Raw genomic sequence first — 21986 nt, 5'->3', positions numbered from 1 at the left:
TTTGAATTGAGTATTTATTTTAACACTGGAATATAATGTGGGGGCTCCTATTTTTAATAACTGTGTCAGGTTTGGTGTCTATAGAGATGCACAGCGTAACACAAGAGTTTTCCTCAGACGAACTCTCAGTCATATCTGGTGGGTGAAAATGTTGACATCATTCAATAAAAATATAATCGTGCTTTAAAATTGTTGGAATTTTATATGCTATGGACTTTCAATAACGACTTGTAGCCGGAAAATAAATTTAATATAGTCAATAGGCTCCGTGGTGAAGCTTACATCATTATGCGCCTAAACCAACATGCAATCAAAATTTAATTGGACTGTTTGTAGAAACCTTTTTTAGTCAATATCGAAGGAAACAAAAATATTATATTATAGAATCTTTTTTTGTATAACACTATGTTTATTCTACTCGCCAAGACTTCACCGCCTAGAACAAAGATTTTTTTGAAAAAGTTGCCAAACAAAATTTTGCTGACCAGCAAATGACGGTATGAAAAATGCCTAATGATCAATTACCTTTTATGGGAAGATTTTGTACATAAAACCAGAAAAATTTTCGCAACCAATACACATGCACTACAAATGCATTGGAGTAAATTGGTGAGCACCCTTGCTGTTTGAGGAGGAACCCGTCAAACTGACGGCGTACGCAGATGTCCTTGCAGTTGTCAACGCGAAGAAGATGGATCTGGTCTCGTTTGCAAAGAGGTGAAAAGTCCCGAGTAGGACTAGGCATATGCTATGGAGGTTTGACCCTGTACAAAAAATCTAAGAATTATTCTTGACAGTTATATATTGAAAGCTGAACGTGGAGGTGATAGTGAATCAGGCCTCGACTGCACTTTATACATGTAAAAGAATACTGGAGTGTACGTGGGGTCTATCTCCCTATCTCTCTCATTGCACATTTACAGCGACTGCAACGCCCATCCTATACTATGGAGTCCTTGTATAGTAGACGGCCACTTAAAAAAGAACGTACCTCAAAAAATTAGAAGGGGTAATCAATGCTTTGCAAAACGGGTGCGTTGGAATCAACGCCAACAAATCTATTGTATGCCATTCTGCACATCCCACCTATAAACCTAATGGCAAAGGACATAGCGTTAACAAATGCAAGGAGACTCAATGTCTCGGGGCAACTTGAGCACAGACTACACGGAAAAAGCATAAATATTCTGCGAACGACTATTGATTTTCAGGCGGAAGTAATAGAAGTGACCAAGGTGGTAGGAACATTGCAGGTAAACAAGTTAAACTGCAACTGCTTAAACTTTTATATTGACAGCCAAGCAGCAGTTAGAGTGTAAGCTATCCCTAGAATGAATTGGTATGGTGAGAAACGTAGGGGGGGGGGGGGCACTTTTACGACTTTATTTTTCGAAAGAGGGTCGACTCAGTGCAATGTAGCACATATTTATGACTGGCACGCTTTTTTGTGCAACCTTGAGAAAAATGATGATTAGTATACCAATTTCTCTATCACAGTTTTTGAGGAGCAATTATTACTAACCTTATTACATATATGGGCGAATTCCAAACAAAGTCCACCACGAACCGAAAATCAAAAGCATTGAGAAAAAAGTAAAAAAATCGTTGGAAAGTGAAGGTTTTATAAATTGATCCTACCCTTATCCTTGTGTCGCGTCCGTTACCAAAAAACTTCTAAATTTTTTCTAATAAGCAAACGTGGACTTGACATTAAAAAAAACTTTCAGTTGTTAAATAGTTGTGTGTTATGAGAGCCATTAACAAAGTTAATTTAAGGGCTCTTCGTAAATTGCTTTTTTTGGAAAAATGGGAAGCTGTTTTTGAAGAAAAGGAGCATACTTACAGCACACATTGCCAAATCAAGCTTCGTTACCTATCCAAAATGCTCAGAAGTTATCCTCAAGCCCTGGATCAATCGAAGTTTACGAAAAAAAAATTAAGCTTAAGAATAAATTACGAATTAAGTATCGCAAGCACCCAACAAATCTGCGTTTACGGAAGCATGTGAAACGTTTTACATACCGGTTGCAAAAAGAAACTCGTTCAAGTCATGGTAGTTTTTATAAAAATAAATTAGTGGCTGCCAATGGTGACTTGAAAAAAAGAATGGAATGTTGTTAACGATATTCTACACCGAAATTCGGAAAGGGAAACTAGTTCTATTGTTTTGAATATCAACGAGGTACACGTCTCTAGCCCATTAGTTGTTGCTAATCAACTCAATGATTTTTTTTGTTACAATTGGAAAAGCGTCCGCACCTAACAGCGATATGCAATGTATGTGTACCAAATACCGAACTAACTCTGAACCTACCCCTCCTGGGAGCAGTTTTTTCTTTGAACCAATCTCCGGCTCAGAAATTCTAAGTTTAATAAAGTTTTTAAATAACTTTAATTCATCAGGGCATGATAATATTTCAAACCGCATTTTAAGGAATATTGCCCTCTATGTTGTCGACATTTTGAAGTATTTGATTAACTGTAGTATAGTCGCAAGAGTATTTCCGTCGGAACTGAAATGTGCTTTAGTTATACCACTTTATAAGAAAGGTAGTAGAAAGGATAAAAACAACTACAGACCTATTTCTTTCTTGCCAGCAATCTACTAAATTTTTGAGAAAGCTGTGAAGTGCAGAGTATTGGCATATTTAGAAAAAATTAAGTACTTCAGTCCAATGCAATTTGGTTTCCGCTCAGGAGCTTCTACTGAAGACGCTCTTCTAGAATTTTGCTCTTTTATATATAAAGCTACTGATGATAAAAAAAGTTGTGCGAGTCTCTTTGTTGATATAACAAAAGCATTTGATATGGTTGACCATAGTATTCTTTTAAGTAAATTAAACGCAGCTGGTTTTCGTGGAAACGTTCTAGAATGGTTTAGATCATATTTGACTACGAGAAGGCAAAGGGTGAAAGTAAACAATAATCTCAGCGCAACAAGGCTATTGGATTTGGGAGTCCCGCAAGATTCAGTCCTTGGGCCTATTCTTTTTTTGGTTTATATCAACTCATTGTTTTCTTTACCTTTCGTGGGAAAAGTGACAGTATTTGTCGATGACTTGGCGATTGCTTATGGATTAAGTAATGCTTTCAATCTTTTTATAGATATTAACCATGATGTGCACTTGCTAAGGGAGTGGTTCGCTAGGCATAAGCTCATTGTAAGCAGTAAGACAAAATTATTGTATTTTAACCCGACTGGTAAAGAGGCACCATGTGGTGATACTTTTTTTCACTCTGCAAACTATAAGCGGCACATACTATGTAGTCATGCGTGCATTGAACAAGGGGTTCGAGCTAACTATGAATCTGAAATTGATTGTGACAGTAGATGTTCCCGTATCGAAGTAGAATCTAATTTTAAGTACCTAGGAGTTATAGTCGATCAAAACTTGAGTTGGTCATCGCATATGTCTGCTATGAAAAAATATCTGCTATCAACTGTGAGATCATTTTATAGTCTAAAAAAAATATGTTCAAGGAGTGTACGGCAAATGGTCTAAATTGCAGTATGGTATAACTTGCTGGGGAATTGCAAATGCTACTAAAATTCGTCCTCTTTTAACGTTGCAGGAGTGTCTCATAAAAAGAATATGTAACGCTAGCCATCTAGCTCACACTATGAATCTTTTTAAAAGTCTAAACACTCTTCCTGTGAGGCACTTGTACTACTATAAAGTTTTAAAAATTTCTTTTATGAGGAGTGGATATTTGCGTAATCCAAGCAAGTCACACTCAAATGTTCCAGTTCCTGCAGCTCGAACCCCCCTTTTCCGCAATTTTTATACCATAGTATCTTGTATGAATTTTAATAAGCTTCCTAATGATATAAAAATTATCAGAAGGTTACCGGTTTTTCTAAAGAAGGTGAAATTGTGGCTTCTTGATTTAACGCATAATGATATAGAGGTTCTGTTAAGGCCTATCACATAATCTGTTTTATTTCTTAAATGTCGAAAGTTGTTTTCTTACTACCTTTATTAAGTTCTTAATGCTTTTTTATAGTTTATATAAATTTAGTTTTTGATATTATTAAAATTTCTAAATACTTATGTACCAATATTTAATTCACTTTCTAGCGTAATTTTGCATACCTATTGTTTTATATGATTTAAGTATTGCACCCCACAATACTCAACATCCTATTGTATTTATTAAATGAAATGACGCTATCACTGTTCTTATATTTGGACACTAAACGTCATTAACTATTATTTTTTTAAATTATTTATATATGTATACTTATCTATTATTGCCAATGATATATGAATCCATAAGATATTAAAGAATAATCCACAAAAAAAAATAAAAAATTTGTGGTGTCCGTTACCCCTCTCTCATTCGTTGATCCACATATTGGCCTATACCTTATTTCTGTTTAGTCTACTAACAAAACTTATAAATTGTCAGAAAGAGGCCAATTTTGCACTTTCAGCAGTATAGAAAGTGTTAATTGATTTGTGAATTATTTATGGCCTCTTGGTTAAAAGTCTTTTGTACATAGTGACAAGCAAAATAATAAAGAAAACGGTTACTCAAAATGCAAAAATTCAAGTTTTTTGTTTATTTTGTACTACCTACTTCTTTATTTCAGAGAATTCATACACAATGTATAAATTCTCTGTTTGTTTTGTACTCTTTGTGTCAATAAAACTAACATTTGTACATAGTAGAAGCACAAAAACAATAAAAAGGTGATGTCGACAACATAACGTAACTTTTTAGACTTCTGTTATAAAAGTAATAAATTTTGATTGCCTAATTTTCCGTACAAATTACCTAAAAAAAATAAATTTTCTGCAAAATTTTTTCAAAGTTATTTTGAGGAATAAAAAAGTTACGTTAATCTTTTGGTTTAAAAAATTCTGGTAGTGGCTTATATAGTTATTATATTTCTAAACGTATAGTGAACTCTACTCCGATCGTAGTTGAACTTAAAGCAGTTATGCATGATAGCCAACCCTCTATAATATGCTAACCGAACTTGTCAGAATAAACGTCAACGGGATGAGAACACCTGAATATTCATTTCATCATGCACAAATACATACAATGACCTAAAAATTTATCGAAGAATAAAAGTTATATACCAGTATATGTCTTCTCTTATGAAAAGGGGTTTTTGGCTCCTAATACGGGTTTCGAGGCATATTCGAAATTCCAGGCATGCAGATTTTGGTTACTCGACTAGACCGCAACCGCAGGATATAACTGCGTTCTAAAAAGATATTTCAGATTTCGTAAAATTACGGGCATAGGACCCTCTTTCACCTTTAGTCTCTCGTTTAAGGAATGTAAAATTTCCCCTTAGCTTCGCAAAGTTTTGCATACTTTCACAAGCATTAAACAATTACTTCTATTTCTTATCTCGTCCGATCCGCCACACTTGTGTAAATGAACACATCAAAGTAAGCCATTTACACACTTATGTACAATGCAACGAAAAATATTCCATACACATAACCAGCATATGGAAGAAGCAGAGAGATTATTTCACATACACATATGTAGCCGGCAGCTAAGAGCAGAGGTTGTTACTCACACATACACACGCATATGGCTAGAAGAAAATCATAAACTACAGATATACATATATATAGCTAAATAACCAAGCATGAATACAACTGTTTTAGAAGGCATGTGCGTGAAACGTCTAGACCTTAGGAGAAATAGGTGAATGAGTTTAACTGAGAGTATAAAAGCAGCGCGATGTAAGCGATAGTCAATCAGTTTGATTTTAAACACGCTAGTAGTGAAGTATAGTTGTGAAGTACTACTCCCAAGTAGTCTAAATAAAGACAATTTTGCAATACTGAGTATTGGAGTTATTTATTCGAAAGTTCAGCGATTCGAACGTTAGCAGAAGTTGCATAGTAATCAGAAATCGCCAAAATTCGTTACAATATGTATATTGTCACATATAGGAACTTAAATGTTTGAGGTAACCAAAACTTTTACGGAATAAGCATTCTGGTAGTTCTATTCAAACTCAGTCCGCTGTACAGGCTCCCTTTTATGCAGGTTTAAATACGTGGAATGTCGCGCCCGTTACCCAGAACTTGCCCATATACGAAAATATCTCGAACTAAGTATTCTATGAATTGAATACGGGCCTCTAGCAATTATAGGTATAGCGCTCTTGAAAAAGTGACTCACCGAGCGAAACCACCCGAAATTTTCGGAATTGAAATTTTTTTCCCGATGTAACTTTTAGTGATGCTGGTAATTCTTGAGATTGACTTTCTTCTGGATCAGTAGCGTAACAACAGGGTGGCAGGGCTGACAAAATACCACGGCCCCCTACTCAAGAGGGCCTCGGGCCAAGAGGCCGTGAGCTAAAATATAGCTTGTTCAAAGTGAACATATTTTATCGAGTATTGGACATCATTATAAACCAACTGAAATAGCGTTTCATTACAATGAATGAAATTGTTTCAAACTTCAGTGTTTTAAAGCCTTCCACTTTAAAAGTTTTAAATGACACTGATCTATTAAAAAAGCTCTGGAATTTGTTGAGATATATAAAGAAGACATATCTGAATCAATTGCCAGAGAAATTTTCAGTTTCTATCCACTTTCAGAGACGAAATAGAAAAATCGTTGTGAGAGAGGTCTTGCTGATTTATAAATAATAAAAAACAATTTATGCCTTGCAGCTTTCCTGAAGTATGCACTGCATTAATGTTATTTCTTACAATTTCTGTGAATACAGCTAGTGTTGAACGATCATTTTCAAAACTAAAATTGATAAAAACCTCTTTAAGAAACTCTATGCGACAATACATGTTATGTAATTTGTCTATACTGTCTATTAAAAATTCTATGGCTCGATCTTTAAACTTTGATGATGTTATAGACACTTTTACGGAACAGAAATCTCGAAAAAAAGATTTTTCTTAAAAAATATCTTATCAAAATTAACTTGTTATTTTCATTTCATTGTAAATGCATGTAGGTTTCCTCATGGTGTTGCTTCTCCACTGAAAATCTAGTGAATAGATGTTTAATGCATTGAGATATTATGTTCTATGGATGAATGTGAAGTCTCCAATACGCATTGGGCTAGCATGGACTACATACCATTATCTCTTGCCTCAGAGAGAAGGCATGTGGCCATTAGTGGGATATATACAACATATAATTGAGTATGCGAAAATCTCGACGTTTATTAAAATTAAAATGAGTATAACGCGACAATTTTTATTGATAGGGTCCCATCAGAAGAATTTGCCACGAGCCCCAAATGGTATAGTTACGCCACTGTTCTGGATTCCTTCTCCCGACCATTATCTGAGCTGATATAAATAAATAACAGTGTAATGCACCTCACTAGAAAAGAGACCTCACATACTGCAGTCCATAGCAAAAAGGCAATAAAGTTCACTTATTGCCTTTAGGAATTTTAATGAAAATGAATTTCTGTTATTGGAATTTACTCACCAACTTAACAAATGCTCATTTAGATTCGCATTGAAGGGTTAAACAAGGTTTTATGTGTGATGTTTGATGCAATAAGCACATAAATATTACCAGAATTTTAATCCCGAAGTGTTTCCTAAACATATGATTACTTTCGAAAATTGACCAAATATAAAAGTTAAAACCCCATATAATATGGGACCATCAAAATAAAATTTATTCGCTATTACGAAATGAAAACTTAATCCTATTTATTCAATTTCTTTTTAGGGTCTGTTCTACTGTTACAAATTATATCCGAATTAGCCGAGGCTCATAATGATAAAGATATCTTCACCAAAGAGCTAGACAAATGGTCTTCAGCTAATAAATTCATCGCTTGCACTACTTGCCGTGCCGTAGTTGATGTCTTAGCACGTACATTTCGGGGAAATGATGAAATTTTTAAAAGTATTGCTATGGATGTATGTGACCGATATCAATTGCAGACGACAGAAGTTTGTACAGGTCTGATTGATTTTTATATTCCAAGTATGATGCATATTATAAACAACTCTAAAGCCGACTCCCGTACATTCTGCGCACTCGTAATGGGTTTCAATATATGCAATATACAGGATATTAGCTACAATTGGACTCTAAACATAGACAGCACAGGTGTTGAGGTAACTGCACCCAAATCCGAATTAGGAGTTAAAAATGGAAAAGAGTTGCGAATATTACATTTGACAGACATTCACTATGATCCTTTATATGCACCAGGTTCATTAGCTGAGTGCGACGAACCCTTGTGCTGTCAGCGTGGCGTGGGTTCCACTGAGATTGAAAAAGCAGCGGGTTATTGGGGTGACTATCGAAATTGCGATGCATCTTGGCATATGATTGTCGCTGCCTTGAAGCACATTAAAACTACGCATCCTAAAATCGATTTTATTTATCAAACTGGTGACTTGGTGCATCATATGATATGGGGTACATCCGAGGAAAAGAACATCGATATGTCGACAAAAGTAAATATACTTTTGGCAGAGATCTTCCAAGGAGTGCCAGTATATTCATGTATTGGAAACCATGAGACGCATCCTGTAAACCTGTAAGTAAATTAACAAGGTTAACAGATTATACAACGAATTTGATGCAGTAATATTGTTTATTTGAATGATTCGCGATTAGTTTTAGTCCAGTTGATGCTCCCGAAGGACTTAACATACATTGGCTGTATGAAAATTTGTTTCAACAATGGTCCAATTGGTTACCAGCTGATACCAACTCTACCTTCATCAAGGGCGGTTATTATACAGTATCGCCAAAATCTGGATTCCGAGTGATAGCTTTGAATAACAATGATTGCTACACTTCTAACTGGTGGCTTTTTTACGATGGCACAAATAAGATTCCACAATTGCAGTGGTTGCATGACACTCTCTTGGTCGCCGAGAGGGATGAAGAATATGTGCACATTTTAGCGCATATACCCACAGGTGATAGAAGCTGCTGGTCAGTGTGGGCGCGCGAGTTCAATCGATTGGTAGAACGTTTTCGAAATACAATCAGTGGTATTTTCAATGGGCATTCACATAGAGACGAAATGCATTTGCATTATTCGGAAAATGGATATGCGATTGGTATTGCTTGGAATGGCGGATCTTTAACTACATTCTCTAAAAAGAATCCAAACTATAAATTATATCATGTTGAGAATGAAAGCATGGTAAACAAGTTAACTCCAATTTTATAAAACGATTAAATAGCTTTATCGAAATTTCAAGTTTTAAATTTTAAGAGCTAATGATTTATGTTTTTAAGAAAAAATTCAACACGCACTTTTATTTCTAGCAAGTTGTAGATCACGAAACGTGGATTTTCAATTTGACTGAAGCCAATGTTAATGGTGAAAGTCAAGAACCAAACTGGTTCAAAGAGTATGAATTCTCCACTGAATTTACAGCAGATTTGAGCCCAGCTGGGATCGACAAGTTGTTAGATGAAATGGCTGACAAGCCAGATATTCTCAGAAAGGTACATAGACATATTTCCATTAAAATATTACCTCCTAAATTTTCTTTGCATAAAATATAGTATTGGCGATATAAAATGACCACATCCGACCCAATGATAACTAAAGGTTGTTATAGACCTTGCTTGCTTCGTACAATCTGTCGTTTGGCCACGACCATCAGCAACCAAAAAACACGATGTAAAGAGCTAAGGACAAGACTAAATTTTGCAGTAGGTTAATCAATAAAAGAGCCCAGCTAAGTACTTTTTTATTTTCAAAAAATTTACAGTTGGATAATGAGAACATAACTAGTGGAACAACGGCTTTGCCAACGACTTTACAGCCGCCGGAAGAAACTACTGAGGGTAACAAAAATGATGGAGCAGCACCCTTAAGTCTCGACGTAACTACTATGTTAATATTTATTTTGTTCTGTTTCGAAATTTTTTAAGATAAAGATTTAGAATAATATGAAGACATAACGGCCAAAGAGACTTTAGCGACGTACATAAAATTTTACAGTCGACCTTTTTTTTATTTTGGATACATTTTTTAAAACTAGCTTAAATACTAAATACTTAAGGCAAAACTTCTCAATGGTTTCTCATAAAGCTTTTTGAGTGTTAAGGCTTGATATATGGCATGTTACTAGTTCTTAAATAATAATTATTCGTATTTTAAGATTTGCATTTTATGTAACTTTTTTCAAACCTTTTTTAAGTTATACTTAAATACATATTACCACCGTAATAAAAATCTCTAAAAAAAAAATTCTAATTAATTTGGAAATTTCAAAAAAGTAACAGATTAATAATAATTAACCTATACGAGAATAGGCCTAAAACAGGTCTTTCAAGGAGTAGTATTTTTAAAAACTAATATGATTATTCCTCAGCTTGCTCTGCTTTTATGCTCTCAACTACCTCGTTCGCTTATTTCTCCTAAGGTCTATACTTTTTACGAACAGCACTCTCGACTAATTATATCTCATAGTTGGTTATTCAGCTATATACATGTACATGGGTGAGTAATGCAGCGATCCTCATTTAGTGAAATATTATTGGCTCCTCTTCACACGTATTATTATTCTCTTTCTTTAGTTGTCGCTGAATAAGCCATTGTTTACTATATAGTTTGCAGCTTAAGTTGAGGTTATGTTGCGAATAGAGTGGAAGGCACTCGAATTTAGTGAAAGAGGACACTCGAATGGAGTGGAATGAAGAACAGTAGGAAGGGCAGAGTTGCATTGGATCAATATACCTTCAATCATTGTATCAATATTAACGATAAATTTAGAAAAAATAATTAAATACTTGAGTATAAGCACAAATTTTCTTTCAATTACTGCAATTAAGGTGTCCTAGATGCTATATATTCCAAAATTATAACATTTTATGTCTGTTTAAAAATTTAACTTGAATTGCCCTAAAGATTTCCGAAATATGGCCATTAGTGATGTTTGTGTGTGTGTGCTAATTTTGAGCGATCAGCTGTTAGTTGCGCTACTTGGTAAAGTTTGCAATGGAATAAGCAGAGTAGCAACATCGGATGAGGCTATTGTTTATTTGCGCATTTGCGAAAAGATATTTTGTAAACAAACGCTCATGAGCAGAGTGTTTTCATGGTTTAATGCAGGCATGCTTAACCAACGAACCGATATCATTTCGTTACGATAATTAACGTTAAGAACGTCAAATTATCGTTTTCTGCCATATCAAAACGAAATAAAATCGTTTATGTTGATTATTAATTTCAAACTATGCTGGCAAAGCTGATTGATGGCGGAGTCATTAAAGATGAAAGCATTAGCCAAGCTGATTGCAACTTTTCTCATGAATTTTGACAGTACGAACATTTCTTAGAGTATTTTTGACATTACGACCAACGAATTACACAAACAAATTACATGGAGTTTGTGTGTGTATGTCCGCACGCTGTTACCACCTTACGGCTTCAACATGGCTATAGCATTTCCAGCACATTTCAAACATAAATTATCACGTTTTTGTTAATGTTTTTAACGTTAACGAAGGCTTTTCGTTTCGGTTAAAAACGAGATACAATTTATCTTGATAATTTCTTAATCGATAATATTTCGAAGTGTTTCAACGGAAACGGTGAAACTTTTTTGATAAACGATTAGCTTAACGTTAAGGTGCATCCCTGGTTTAATGTTTGCATTTTATTTTGTTTAAATTTTTCATAAAACTCAAGCAATAAATGAGTATTTGTATGGCATATTTACGAATTATTTTTTGTGTGTTAACAGGCATGCGTGCATACGTCATACCTCACTGATTTTTTGTCAACGACTAAAGCGGGAGTCATTGGTACCGCATGTCGTATTGCTGTAGTCGTATCCCTAACGTAATCAGCTGTTTATCGTTACGACGGAAACCAAAAAAACAATTGGTTGGCTACGATACGGTTACGACCTTAGCGGCACCAATAATCGATTGCATTGATTCCCATAAGGTTGGTCGAATCAGCTGTTATAAGGTTATCGATACGGTTACCTATAAAGCACCAATGTCTGCAGCTTAAACCACTACCAATATGATGATTTTAGTTTTACTCACACAGCCACAGTTTTGATTTTGGGGACCACTGGAGTAATGTCATTTTCGCTCTTAGCTGATGATTACCCATATGTGAGACTGTTTTTCTTCCTTCTTCTTCTTCTTTTAGCTGCTGATTACATGTATGTGATATATTCTCCCTGCTCTTAGCTTTGCTGTTTACATGTAATATGGCCACCGCTTGCTTTGCTGTGGTTGTGCATTTGTATCGAAACTGCAAACATTCGCCACAGTATGTAAAAATAAAACTTGTGCCGCACTGCGATAAAAAATCGGAAAAGTTTTTTCCAAAATAAGGGCCAGTCTAATGTATATAGGTAATAAGGGCCAGTCTAATGTATGTACAGTAAAACACATTTTATCCAGTTCGGTTTTGTTATAGATTTTTTGATATGCAACCATCATGTGTCTTTTAATTTTCTTTGAATGTGAAAACATCGAATAGAAAATTGAGCAGAAATGTTTGATTGTTTAATATGTGGTGCGAATGTTTAGAAAAAGGAAATACCTAATAAAGTCACATTACTAGCGTAGCCTGTAACAGTGCAAGGAATAGCGGTAACAGTGATGTATATCAGAGACTCCATGAGCGGAAGTTAACTTTCTTCGAAGACAGGAGCGATGATCTCATGTCGCGTAGATTATATAATTCGTGGCTGAAACATATTGAGAAACCGACATTAATATGCTGAGATGAATAATGCTCTGCAAGGCGAATCTATACTAGTGGTGGCAAAGCGAATTCAAACAATTCGCCGTGCGCAAGGCGAATCCATACTAGGTGGTGGAAAAGCGAATTCAACCAATTCGCCGTACAGAAGAATGTCAAGTCAAAAGAAAATTTTCATTGATTTCGATTAACTGACATGTTGCAGTACAAGGCGTTGTATGGAAAATTATCAAGAAGAAGCAATCAGCTGATGGGATAACACCACCTGTAATGAATTCGCCTTGGCCGTGCGGAAGAATGTCAAGTCAAAAGAAAATTTTCATTGATTTCGATTAACTGACATGTTGTAGTACAAGGCGCTGTATGGAAAATTATCAAGAAGAAGCAATCAGCTGATGGGATAACACCACCTGTAATGAATTCGCCTTGATGCTCTGTTTGGGTATTCAGCACATGATTAGTGATAAAACTTCTAGAAAAAGTATCGATACAGGTACTTATATAAAATACTCGGATCAAAGTATCGATGCTAGTTGTTGTTGTTGTTGTTGTAGCAATGCTCGCCCCACCTAATAGCCGCGACCGATCACAAATTGTCATCAATATCCTCTAACGGGAGTCCAAGGAAACTTGCCGTTTCAACAGGGGTGGACCATAAGGAAAGGGGTGTTAGAGGCGTTGGTTCCACATTACAATTAAAGAGATGGTTGGTGTCATGTGGGGACACATTGCAAGCAGGGCATACATTTTGTATGTCGGGGTTGATTCTGGATAGGTAAGAGTTTAACCTGTTACAGTATCCAGAACGAAGTTGAGCAAGAGTGACACGCGTTTCCCTGGGGAGTATGCGTTCCTCTTCTGCGAGTTCTGGATATTTTTCTTCAAGTACTGGATTCACCGGGCAATTCCCGACATAAAGGTCCGACGCCTGTCTATGGAGTTCACCAAGGACCTGCTTGTGTTTTTCCGCTTCATACGGCTGGGTTCTCAGGTGCCGTATTTCCTCAAAATGCTTACGGAGATGACCCCTTAGGCCCCTAGGCGGTGCTGGTTTATCAATCAGATGTCTGTTGGGATGCCCAGGTTTCTGGGTATTCAACAGAAACTGTTTGGTCAGCATCTCATTTCTCTCCCTGATGGGGAGTATTCTCGCCTCATTATGCAGATGGTGTTCTGGGGACATAAGAAGACAGCCCGTGGCGATTCTGAGAGCAGTATTTTGGCAAGCCTGTAGTTTCTTCCAGTGGGTGGTTTTTAGGCTTGGCGACCATATGGGTGACGCGTAGCACGTAATCAGCTGGCTAATTGCTTTGTATGTGGTCAAGAGCGTTTCTTTATCTTTTCCCCAGGTACTGCCAGCAAGGGATTTGAGGATTTTATTACGGCTCTGAATTCTTGGAACAATTGCGGTTGCGTGCGCACCAAAATGTAGATCCTGATCAAACGTCACACCCAAGATTTTGGGGTGTAGGACAGTCGGTAGCGTAGTGCCATCGACGTGGATGTTCAATATGGTCGACATTTGGGGCGTCCATGTTGTAAATAAGGTCGCGGAAGATTTAGTCGGTGACAATGACAGGTTTCGCGAGGCGAAAAAACTGGAGAGATCAGGGAGATAGCCGTTTATTTTATTGCATAGCTCATCGATCTTTGGGCCTGGGCCTGTGGCCATTATTGTGCAGTCATCGGCGTAGGAAACGATTGTGACTCCTTCCGGTGGTGAAGGTAGCTTAGATATGTAGAAATTAAACAAAAGCGGGGATAGGACACCACCCTGTGGCACCCCTTGTTTAATTCTCCTTTGTTTTGATGTTTCGTTTCTGAATTGCACCGATGCCTGCCGACCACCCAGATAATTTGCGGTCCACCTTTTAAGACATGGGGGAAGGGTAGACCCTTCCAGGTCTTCCAGTAACGAGCCATGGTTGACCGTATCAAAAGCTTTTGATAGGCCTGACGCTACGAGTACTGTTCTATGGTGGGGATATTGATTCAAACCGCAATTTATCTGGGTGCTAATGACATTTAGCGCGGAGGTAGTGCTATGGAGTTTTCTGAAGCCATGCTGATGAGGGGCTAGCTGCAAATGTGCTTGGAAATGAGGGAGCAAAATGGCTTCAAGCGTCTTTGCCACTGGCGATAGGAGAGATATCGGACGATATGACTCACCTACGTTAGCTGGTTTCCCAGGCTTTAGTAGCGGGACCACCTTGGCCATTTTCCATTTCTCGGGTATGACAAAGGTGGAAAGAGACAGGTTGAAGACATGCGCTAAATATTTGAAACCCTCTTTCCCTAGGTTTTTAAGCATCGGCATGGCTATGCCGTCTGGGCCCACTGCTTTGGATGGTTTAGCGCGACCAATGGCGTCCTCAACCTCTCTAGCGGTGATGGCAATTGGTGACGCGCTGAGTTTGTGTTTATGTGCACGTCTATTGGCTCTCTGTCTATCTTTGTCGACCGTAGGATGCATTATATATTGTCGGCAGAAAGCGCTCGCGCATTTTTTCGCATCCGACAGCACCTTATCGCCAAAGGCGATGGAAACTTTGTCTTTGTGCTTAGTCGGATTCGATAGGGACTTTACGGTAGACCAAAGTTTACCTACACCGGTAGAGAGGTTACAACCTCTTAGGTGCTCTTCCCATTTCGCCCGCTTGTGTTCGTCCACAAGCAATCTGATGCGTTGGTTTATATCCCTTATTTGGGGGTCGCCTGGATCAAGCTGTCTTATAAGGTCGCGTTCCCTCGCTAAGCTCGCGGCCTCCGCCGGGAAGTGGGGCCGGATTTCGGGAATTCTCCCGGCGGGAATGAAATGTGCCGAGGCGGATTCAATGACCTTACGGAAGGCACGCTCCCCTTGGCGGGCATCAGTCGGGATAGGGAGGGCAGCAAAGCTGCTGTCTGTTGCAGATTTATATTCTTCCCACTTTCCTTTTTTGAAGTTTATGAAAGTGCGTTTTTCGGTAACGATGAAGTCGGCGGTACGCTCGAACGAAATAAGTATGGGCAGGTGGTCGGATGCCAATGTTACCATCGGCTGCCAGTTGACGCAGTTTACGAGTTCTGCACTCACGATTGAGATATCTGGCGAGCTATGACAGCTTCCTACCATACGTGTGGGGGCGTCTCCGTTAATTGTGCAGAACGTCGTTTCGTCTATTTGATCCGCCAACATCTCACCCCTACTGTCCGCCCGCAAGTTTGAATGCCATAAGTCGTGATGGGCATTGAAATCGCCTAAGATAATGCGATTGTTGCCAGTGAGTAAGGCCTCGATATTAGGGCGGTATCCACTGGTGCAACAGGTGACAGGAGGGATGTAGATGTTGATGATTTCTAGATTTGCATCGCCTGACCGGACAGATAGGCCTTGACGTTCTAAGACATTGTCACTGCGGTCGATGCCAGGATCAAATATATGATATTGCACAGAGTGGTGTATAATAAACGCGAGGCCGCCTCCATTTCCGCTCTCGCGGTCTTTCCTGTGGACATTATAACCAGAGCAGGTCTGCAATGCAGATCTTGCTGTGAGTTTAGTCTCTTGAATCGCAGCAATGCGGATGTTGTGCCGCTTCATGAAATCGACTATCTCCGTAATCTTCCCAGTTAGTCCATTACAGTTGAACTGCAGAATTCTGAAGTGCATGAGGGGTGACGCCGCCACTCTAGGGGTAAGTGAGGGGTGACTACGCCTAGGTTGTGGAAGGCCAGGACGCAATTGCTGTTGTGGCCTTGGGACTGGGCGCCCTTGGGCAAGCATTGGGGTACCCGGATGATTTGGGTTTGCGACCTGGCAACATGGCGCGATGAAACCCGTCGAGGGGTTGCCGTCGCGGAGACCAGAACATCTAGGAAAGTGGCACCACCCAAGGCAGGAGCTGCATTGAGCGGATGTCGCAAACCTATATATTCTGTGCTGGCAGACGGTGCAAACGGAGGCAGGGACTAAGAGCCTGTTTCCCTGACCTGCACGATTGCTGCCAGAAAAGAGGGGAGGAGAAGAAGACGGGGGCAGGGGCTGATGCTCAGCATTGCTACCAGCTCTACTACGAAGGTAGTAGTTATGAGTGGTATCAGCTGTTTGAGTTGTTGGCGCCGTTGGGCGCGAGCAGCAGCGGGTACTTGTTGTGGCTTGCTGAGCAGCGAAGCTGCTGGAAGGTAGCGGGGATACGCTTAGGCGTAGACTACGGGACGCCCTTGGGCGTGAGCAGCAAGGAGCCACAAAAGATTTATAAAAGTTACGTGGACGTCGGGTTTTGGGATCAAGCCCAAAACAACCTGTCCGATGCAACCATCCCTTGCACGAGACACACTGAACAGAGTATGACCGTCCTAAAAAGATTCTTTTCTGGCAAATGCAGCAAAACCATTTCTCAGGACCGGGGTGAGGAGACGGACCCGGATTGGGTTCGATACCTTCCCGGAGTAAGAGAATATGTAGCAGTCCTGCTGCAAGGAGCTGCTGGGAGGATGACAATTTGTGGGAGGGACGAAACAAATTAAATGGGGTCACACTGAAATGACAGTCCTTGGTCGGGAAAAATCCCGAGTCGCTCCGGTACATAGAACCGACTGCCTTGGGAAGCGTATCGATGCTAGTACTCATACTCAATAAAATATATCGAGTATACTTGATCAAGTGAGTGCTCCCGAATTTTTACCAAAAGAGAAGAAACTTTTCTTACATATATTTTAAGGATACATTTTAAGAGAAACGTCACGAACATTAAAAAATGATTGAAAAGCGCTTTTAACTACGGTGTAACAGAATTGCGCCGCACAGCGCAGTGTTACACAGGTTTAGAAGATATCGCCTTGGGAGCAACATTAATTTTGACACACGTAAGTTTGAAGCAGTGAAGAGCTTCGTCCATTGAACCAGTGTTAACTTACGAAGTCCGTATTGGCAAACAACGTGGGATGACACTACAAGTATTCGTGAGATGAAATTGTTAGTGAGCTGTATAGACGTAAAGCAGTAACGAACATATTGCAGCGAATTCAAGGCCAACTGTTGAGGGAGTCATATGGATAATGACTTGCTTATTTTGGGGCTACCAATATAACTAGAAAAAAGATAAAAAAGAAAGAAAAGAAGAAGATTGCTGCATAATAAATCTGTATGCACCAAATTGTCGGCCTATTTACTCTGAGGTTATTTAAAGACTATCCATTTCGAGACGTTTCACCGTATATACTCTAAAGTGCATTTTTTTGGACTTAATAATCTAATTATTTACGTACGATAGATATTTGATGATTATCTTGGCATTGAATTATGACATGTAAAATTGAGTTATAACAAGTAAGGAAGGCTAAGTTCGGGTGTAACCGAACATTACATACTCAGTTGAGAGCTATGGAGACAAAATAAGGAAAATGAACCTGGGGTAACCCTGGAATGTGGTTGTATGACATGTGTATCAAATGAAAGGTATTAAAGAGTATTTTAAGAGAGAGTAGGTCATAGTTCTATGTATGGACGCCATTTAGGGATATCGCCATAAAGGTGGACCAGGGCTGACTCTATAATTTGTTTGTACGATATGGGTATCAAATGAAAGGTGCTACTGAGCATTTTAAGAGGGAGTGGGCCTTAGGTCTATCGGTGGACGCCTTTTCGAGATGTCCCCATTAAGGTGGACCAGGGGTGACTCTATAATGTGTTTGTACGATATGGGTATCAAATGAAAGGTGGTAATGAGTATTTTAAAAGGGAATGGGCTTTAGTTCTATAGGTGAACGCCTTTTCGAGAAATCACCATAAAGGTGGACCAGGGGTGACTCTAGAATATGTTTGTAAGATATGGGTATCAAATGAAAGCTGTTAATGAGTATTTTGAAAAGGAGTGATCCTTAGCTCCATAGGTGGACGCCGTTTCGAGATATCGCCATAAAGGTGGACCAGGGGTGTTTCTAGAATGTGTTTGTACGATATGGGAATCAAATGAAAGGTGTTGCTGAGCATTTTAGAGTGGGCATTAGGTCTATAGGTGGACGCCTTTTCGAGATATCGCCATTAGGGTGGGCCAGGAGTGACTCTGGAATGTTTGTACGATATGGGTATCAAACGAAAAGTGTTACTGAGCATTTTAAGAGGGAGTGGGCATTAGGTCTATAGGTGGACGCCTTTTCGAAATGTCGCCATTAGGGTGGGCCAGGGGTGACTCTAGAATGTGTTTGTATGATATGGGTATCAAATGAAAGATGGTAATGAGTATTTTAAAAGGGAGTAATCCTTAGTTCTATAGGTGGACGCTTTTCGAGATATCGCCATAAAGGTGGACCAAGGGACACTCTAGAATGTTTGTACGATATGGGTATCAAACGAAGGGTGTTACTGAGCATTTTAAGAGGGAGTGGGCATGAGGTCTATAGGTGGACGCCTTTTCGAGATATCGTCATTAGGGTGGGCCAGGGGTGACTCTAGAATGTTTGTACGATATGGGTATCAAACGAAAGGTATTACTGAGCATTTTAAGAGGGAGTCGGAATTAGGTCTATAGGTGGACGCCTTTTCGAGATATCGCCATTAGGGTGGGCCAGGTGTGACTCTAGAATGTTTGTACGATATGGGTATCAAACGAAAGGTGTTACTGAGCATTTTAAGAGGGAGTGGGCATTAGGTGTATAGGTGGACGCCTTTTCGAGATATCGCCATTAGGGTGGACCAGGGTGACTCTAGAATGTGTTTGTACGATATGGGTATCAAATGAAAGGTGGTAATGAGTATTTTAAAAGGGAGTAATCCTTAGTTCTATAGGTGGACGCCTTTTCGAGATATCGCCATAAAGGTGGACCAAGGGTGACTCTAGAATGTTTGTACGATATGGGTATCAAACGAAAGGTATTACTGAGCATTTTAAGAGGGAGTCGGAATTAGGTCTATAGGTGGACGCCTTTTCGAGATATCGCCATTAGGGTGGGTCAGGTGTGACTCTAGAATGTTTGTACGATATGGGTATCAAACGAAAGGTGTTACTGAGCATTTTAAGAGGGAGTGGGCATTAGGTGTATAGGTGGACGCCTTTTCGAGATATCGCCATTAGGGTGGGCCAGGGTGACTCTAGAATGTGTTTGTACGATATGGGTATCAAATGAAAGGTGGTAAGGAGTATTTTAAAAGGGAGTAATCCTTAGTTCTATAGGTGGACGCCTTTTCGAGATATCGCCATAAAGGTGGACCAAGGGTGACTCTAGAATGTTTGTACGATATGGGTATCAAACGAAAGGTGTTACTGAGCATTTTAAGAGGGAGTGGGCATTAGGTGTATAGGTGGACGCCTTTTCGAGATATCGCCATTAGGGTGGGCCAGGGTGACTCTAGAATGTGTTTGTACGATATGGGTATCAAATGAAAGGTGGTAAGGAGTATTTTAAAAGGGAGTGATCCTTAGTTCTATAGGTGGACGCCTTTTCGAGATATCGCCATTAGGGTGGGCCAGGTGTGACTCTAGAATGTTTGTACGATATGGGTATCAAACGAAAGGTGTTACTGAGCATTTTAAGAGGGAGTGGGCATTAGGTCTATAGGTGGACGCCTTTTCGAGATATCGCCATTAGGGTGGGCCAGGGGTGACTCTAGAATGTTTGTACGATATGGGTATCAAACGAAAGGTGTTACTGAGTATTTTAAGAGGGAGTGGACATTAGGTCTATAGGTGGACGCCTTTTCGAGATATCGCCATTAGGGTGGGCCAGGGGTAACTCTAGAATGTTTGTACGATATGGATATCAAACGAAAAGTGTTACTGAGCATTTTAAGAGGGAGTGGGCATTAGGTCTATAGGTGGACGCCTTTTCGAGATATCGCCAATAGGGTGGGACAGGGGTGACTCTAGTATGTGTTTGTACGATATGGATATCAAATTAAAGGTATTAATGAGGGTTTTAAAAGCGAGTGGCCCTTAGATGTATATGTGAAGGCGTTCTCGCGATATCGACCAAATTTTGACCAGGTGATCCAGAAATACATCTGTCGGGTACTGTTAATTTATTTATATATGCAATACCACTAACAGTATTCCTGCCAAGGGTCCAAGGGCTGTTGATTTCGCCTTGTAGAACTTTTTCATTTTCTTCTACTTAATATCGTAGGTGTCACACCCATTTTACAAAGTTTTTTCCAAAGTTATATTTTGCGTCAATAAACCAATCCAGTTACCATGTTTCATCCCTTTTTTCGTATTTGGTATAGAGTTATAGCATTTTTTCATTTTTCGTAATTTTCGATATCGATAAAGTGGGCGTGGTTATGGTCGGATTTCGGTCATTTTTTATACCAAGATAAAGTGAGTTCAGATAAGTACGTGGGCTAAGTTTAGTAAAGATATATCGGATTTTGCTCAAGTTATTGTGTTAAGGGTCGAGCGGAAGGACAGACCGTGGACTGTGTATAAAAACTGGGCGTGGCTTCTACCGATTTCGCCCATTTTCACAGAGAACAATTACCGTCATAGAATCTATGCTCCTACCAAATTTGAGAAGGATTGGTAAATTTTTGTTCGACTTATGGCAATAAAAGTATTCTAGACAAACTAAATGAAAATGGGCGTAGCCACGTGTGGGCGTGTTCTTCATCCAATTTTGCTAATTTTTATTTAACACAAATATAGTAATAGTAGTAACGTTCCTGCCAAATTTCATCATGATATCTTCAACGACTGCCAAATTACAGCTTGCAAAACTTTTAAATTACCTTCTTGTTAAAGTGGGCGGTGCCACGCCCATTGTCCAAAATCTTACTAATTTTTTATTCTGCGTCATAACCTCAACCCATCTACCAAGTTTCGTCGCTTTATCTGTCTTTTGTAATGAATTATCGCACTTTTTCTGTTTTTCGAAATTTTCGATATCGAAAAAGTGGGCGTGGTTATAGTCCGATATCGTTCATTTTAAATAGAGATCTGAGATGAGCGCTCAGGAACCTACATACCAAATTTCATCAAGATACCTCAAAATTTACTCAAGTTATCGTGTTAACGGACGGACGGACGGACGGACGGACGGACATGGCTCAATCAAATTTTTTTTCGATCCTGATTATTTTGATATATGGAAGTCTATATCTATCTCGATTCCTTTATATATGTACAACCAACCGTTATCCAATCAAACTTAATATACTCTGTGAGCTCTGCTCAACTGAGTATAAAAATCGAAGATTATCGAATTATATAACTAAGAGATTATTTTGATTGCATGGAGTGGAGTGTATAATAAGCGAGCTATGCACGATCACATGGAGATATTTACCATATAAAACATTATAAATAGGACCCGCAACAATGCATAGCGGACAGTTGGTGTCCGA

General features: G+C 39.0%; 1 protein-coding gene across 1 annotated transcript; it reads left to right on the top strand.

Moving 5' to 3' along the window:
* LOC137245750 (sphingomyelin phosphodiesterase-like) lies at nucleotides 1-10169 on the top strand. Its single transcript, XM_067776902.1, has 6 exons — nucleotides 1-138; nucleotides 7690-8512; nucleotides 8593-9130; nucleotides 9256-9438; nucleotides 9499-9648; nucleotides 9708-10169. Exons 1-6 carry the CDS (start codon nucleotides 36-38, stop codon nucleotides 9867-9869), a joined length of 1959 nt encoding a protein of 652 aa, XP_067633003.1. The 5' UTR covers nucleotides 1-35; the 3' UTR covers nucleotides 9870-10169.
* Nucleotides 10170-21986: the final 11817 nt, after the last annotated feature.

Source organism: Eurosta solidaginis, chromosome 1 (assembly GCF_040869045.1).
Source record: "Eurosta solidaginis isolate ZX-2024a chromosome 1, ASM4086904v1, whole genome shotgun sequence".
NCBI lineage: Eukaryota > Metazoa > Arthropoda > Insecta > Diptera > Tephritidae > Eurosta > Eurosta solidaginis.
The sequence above is the reverse complement of the archived record's forward strand: the minus strand, read 5'-3'. Positions and strand labels throughout refer to the sequence as shown.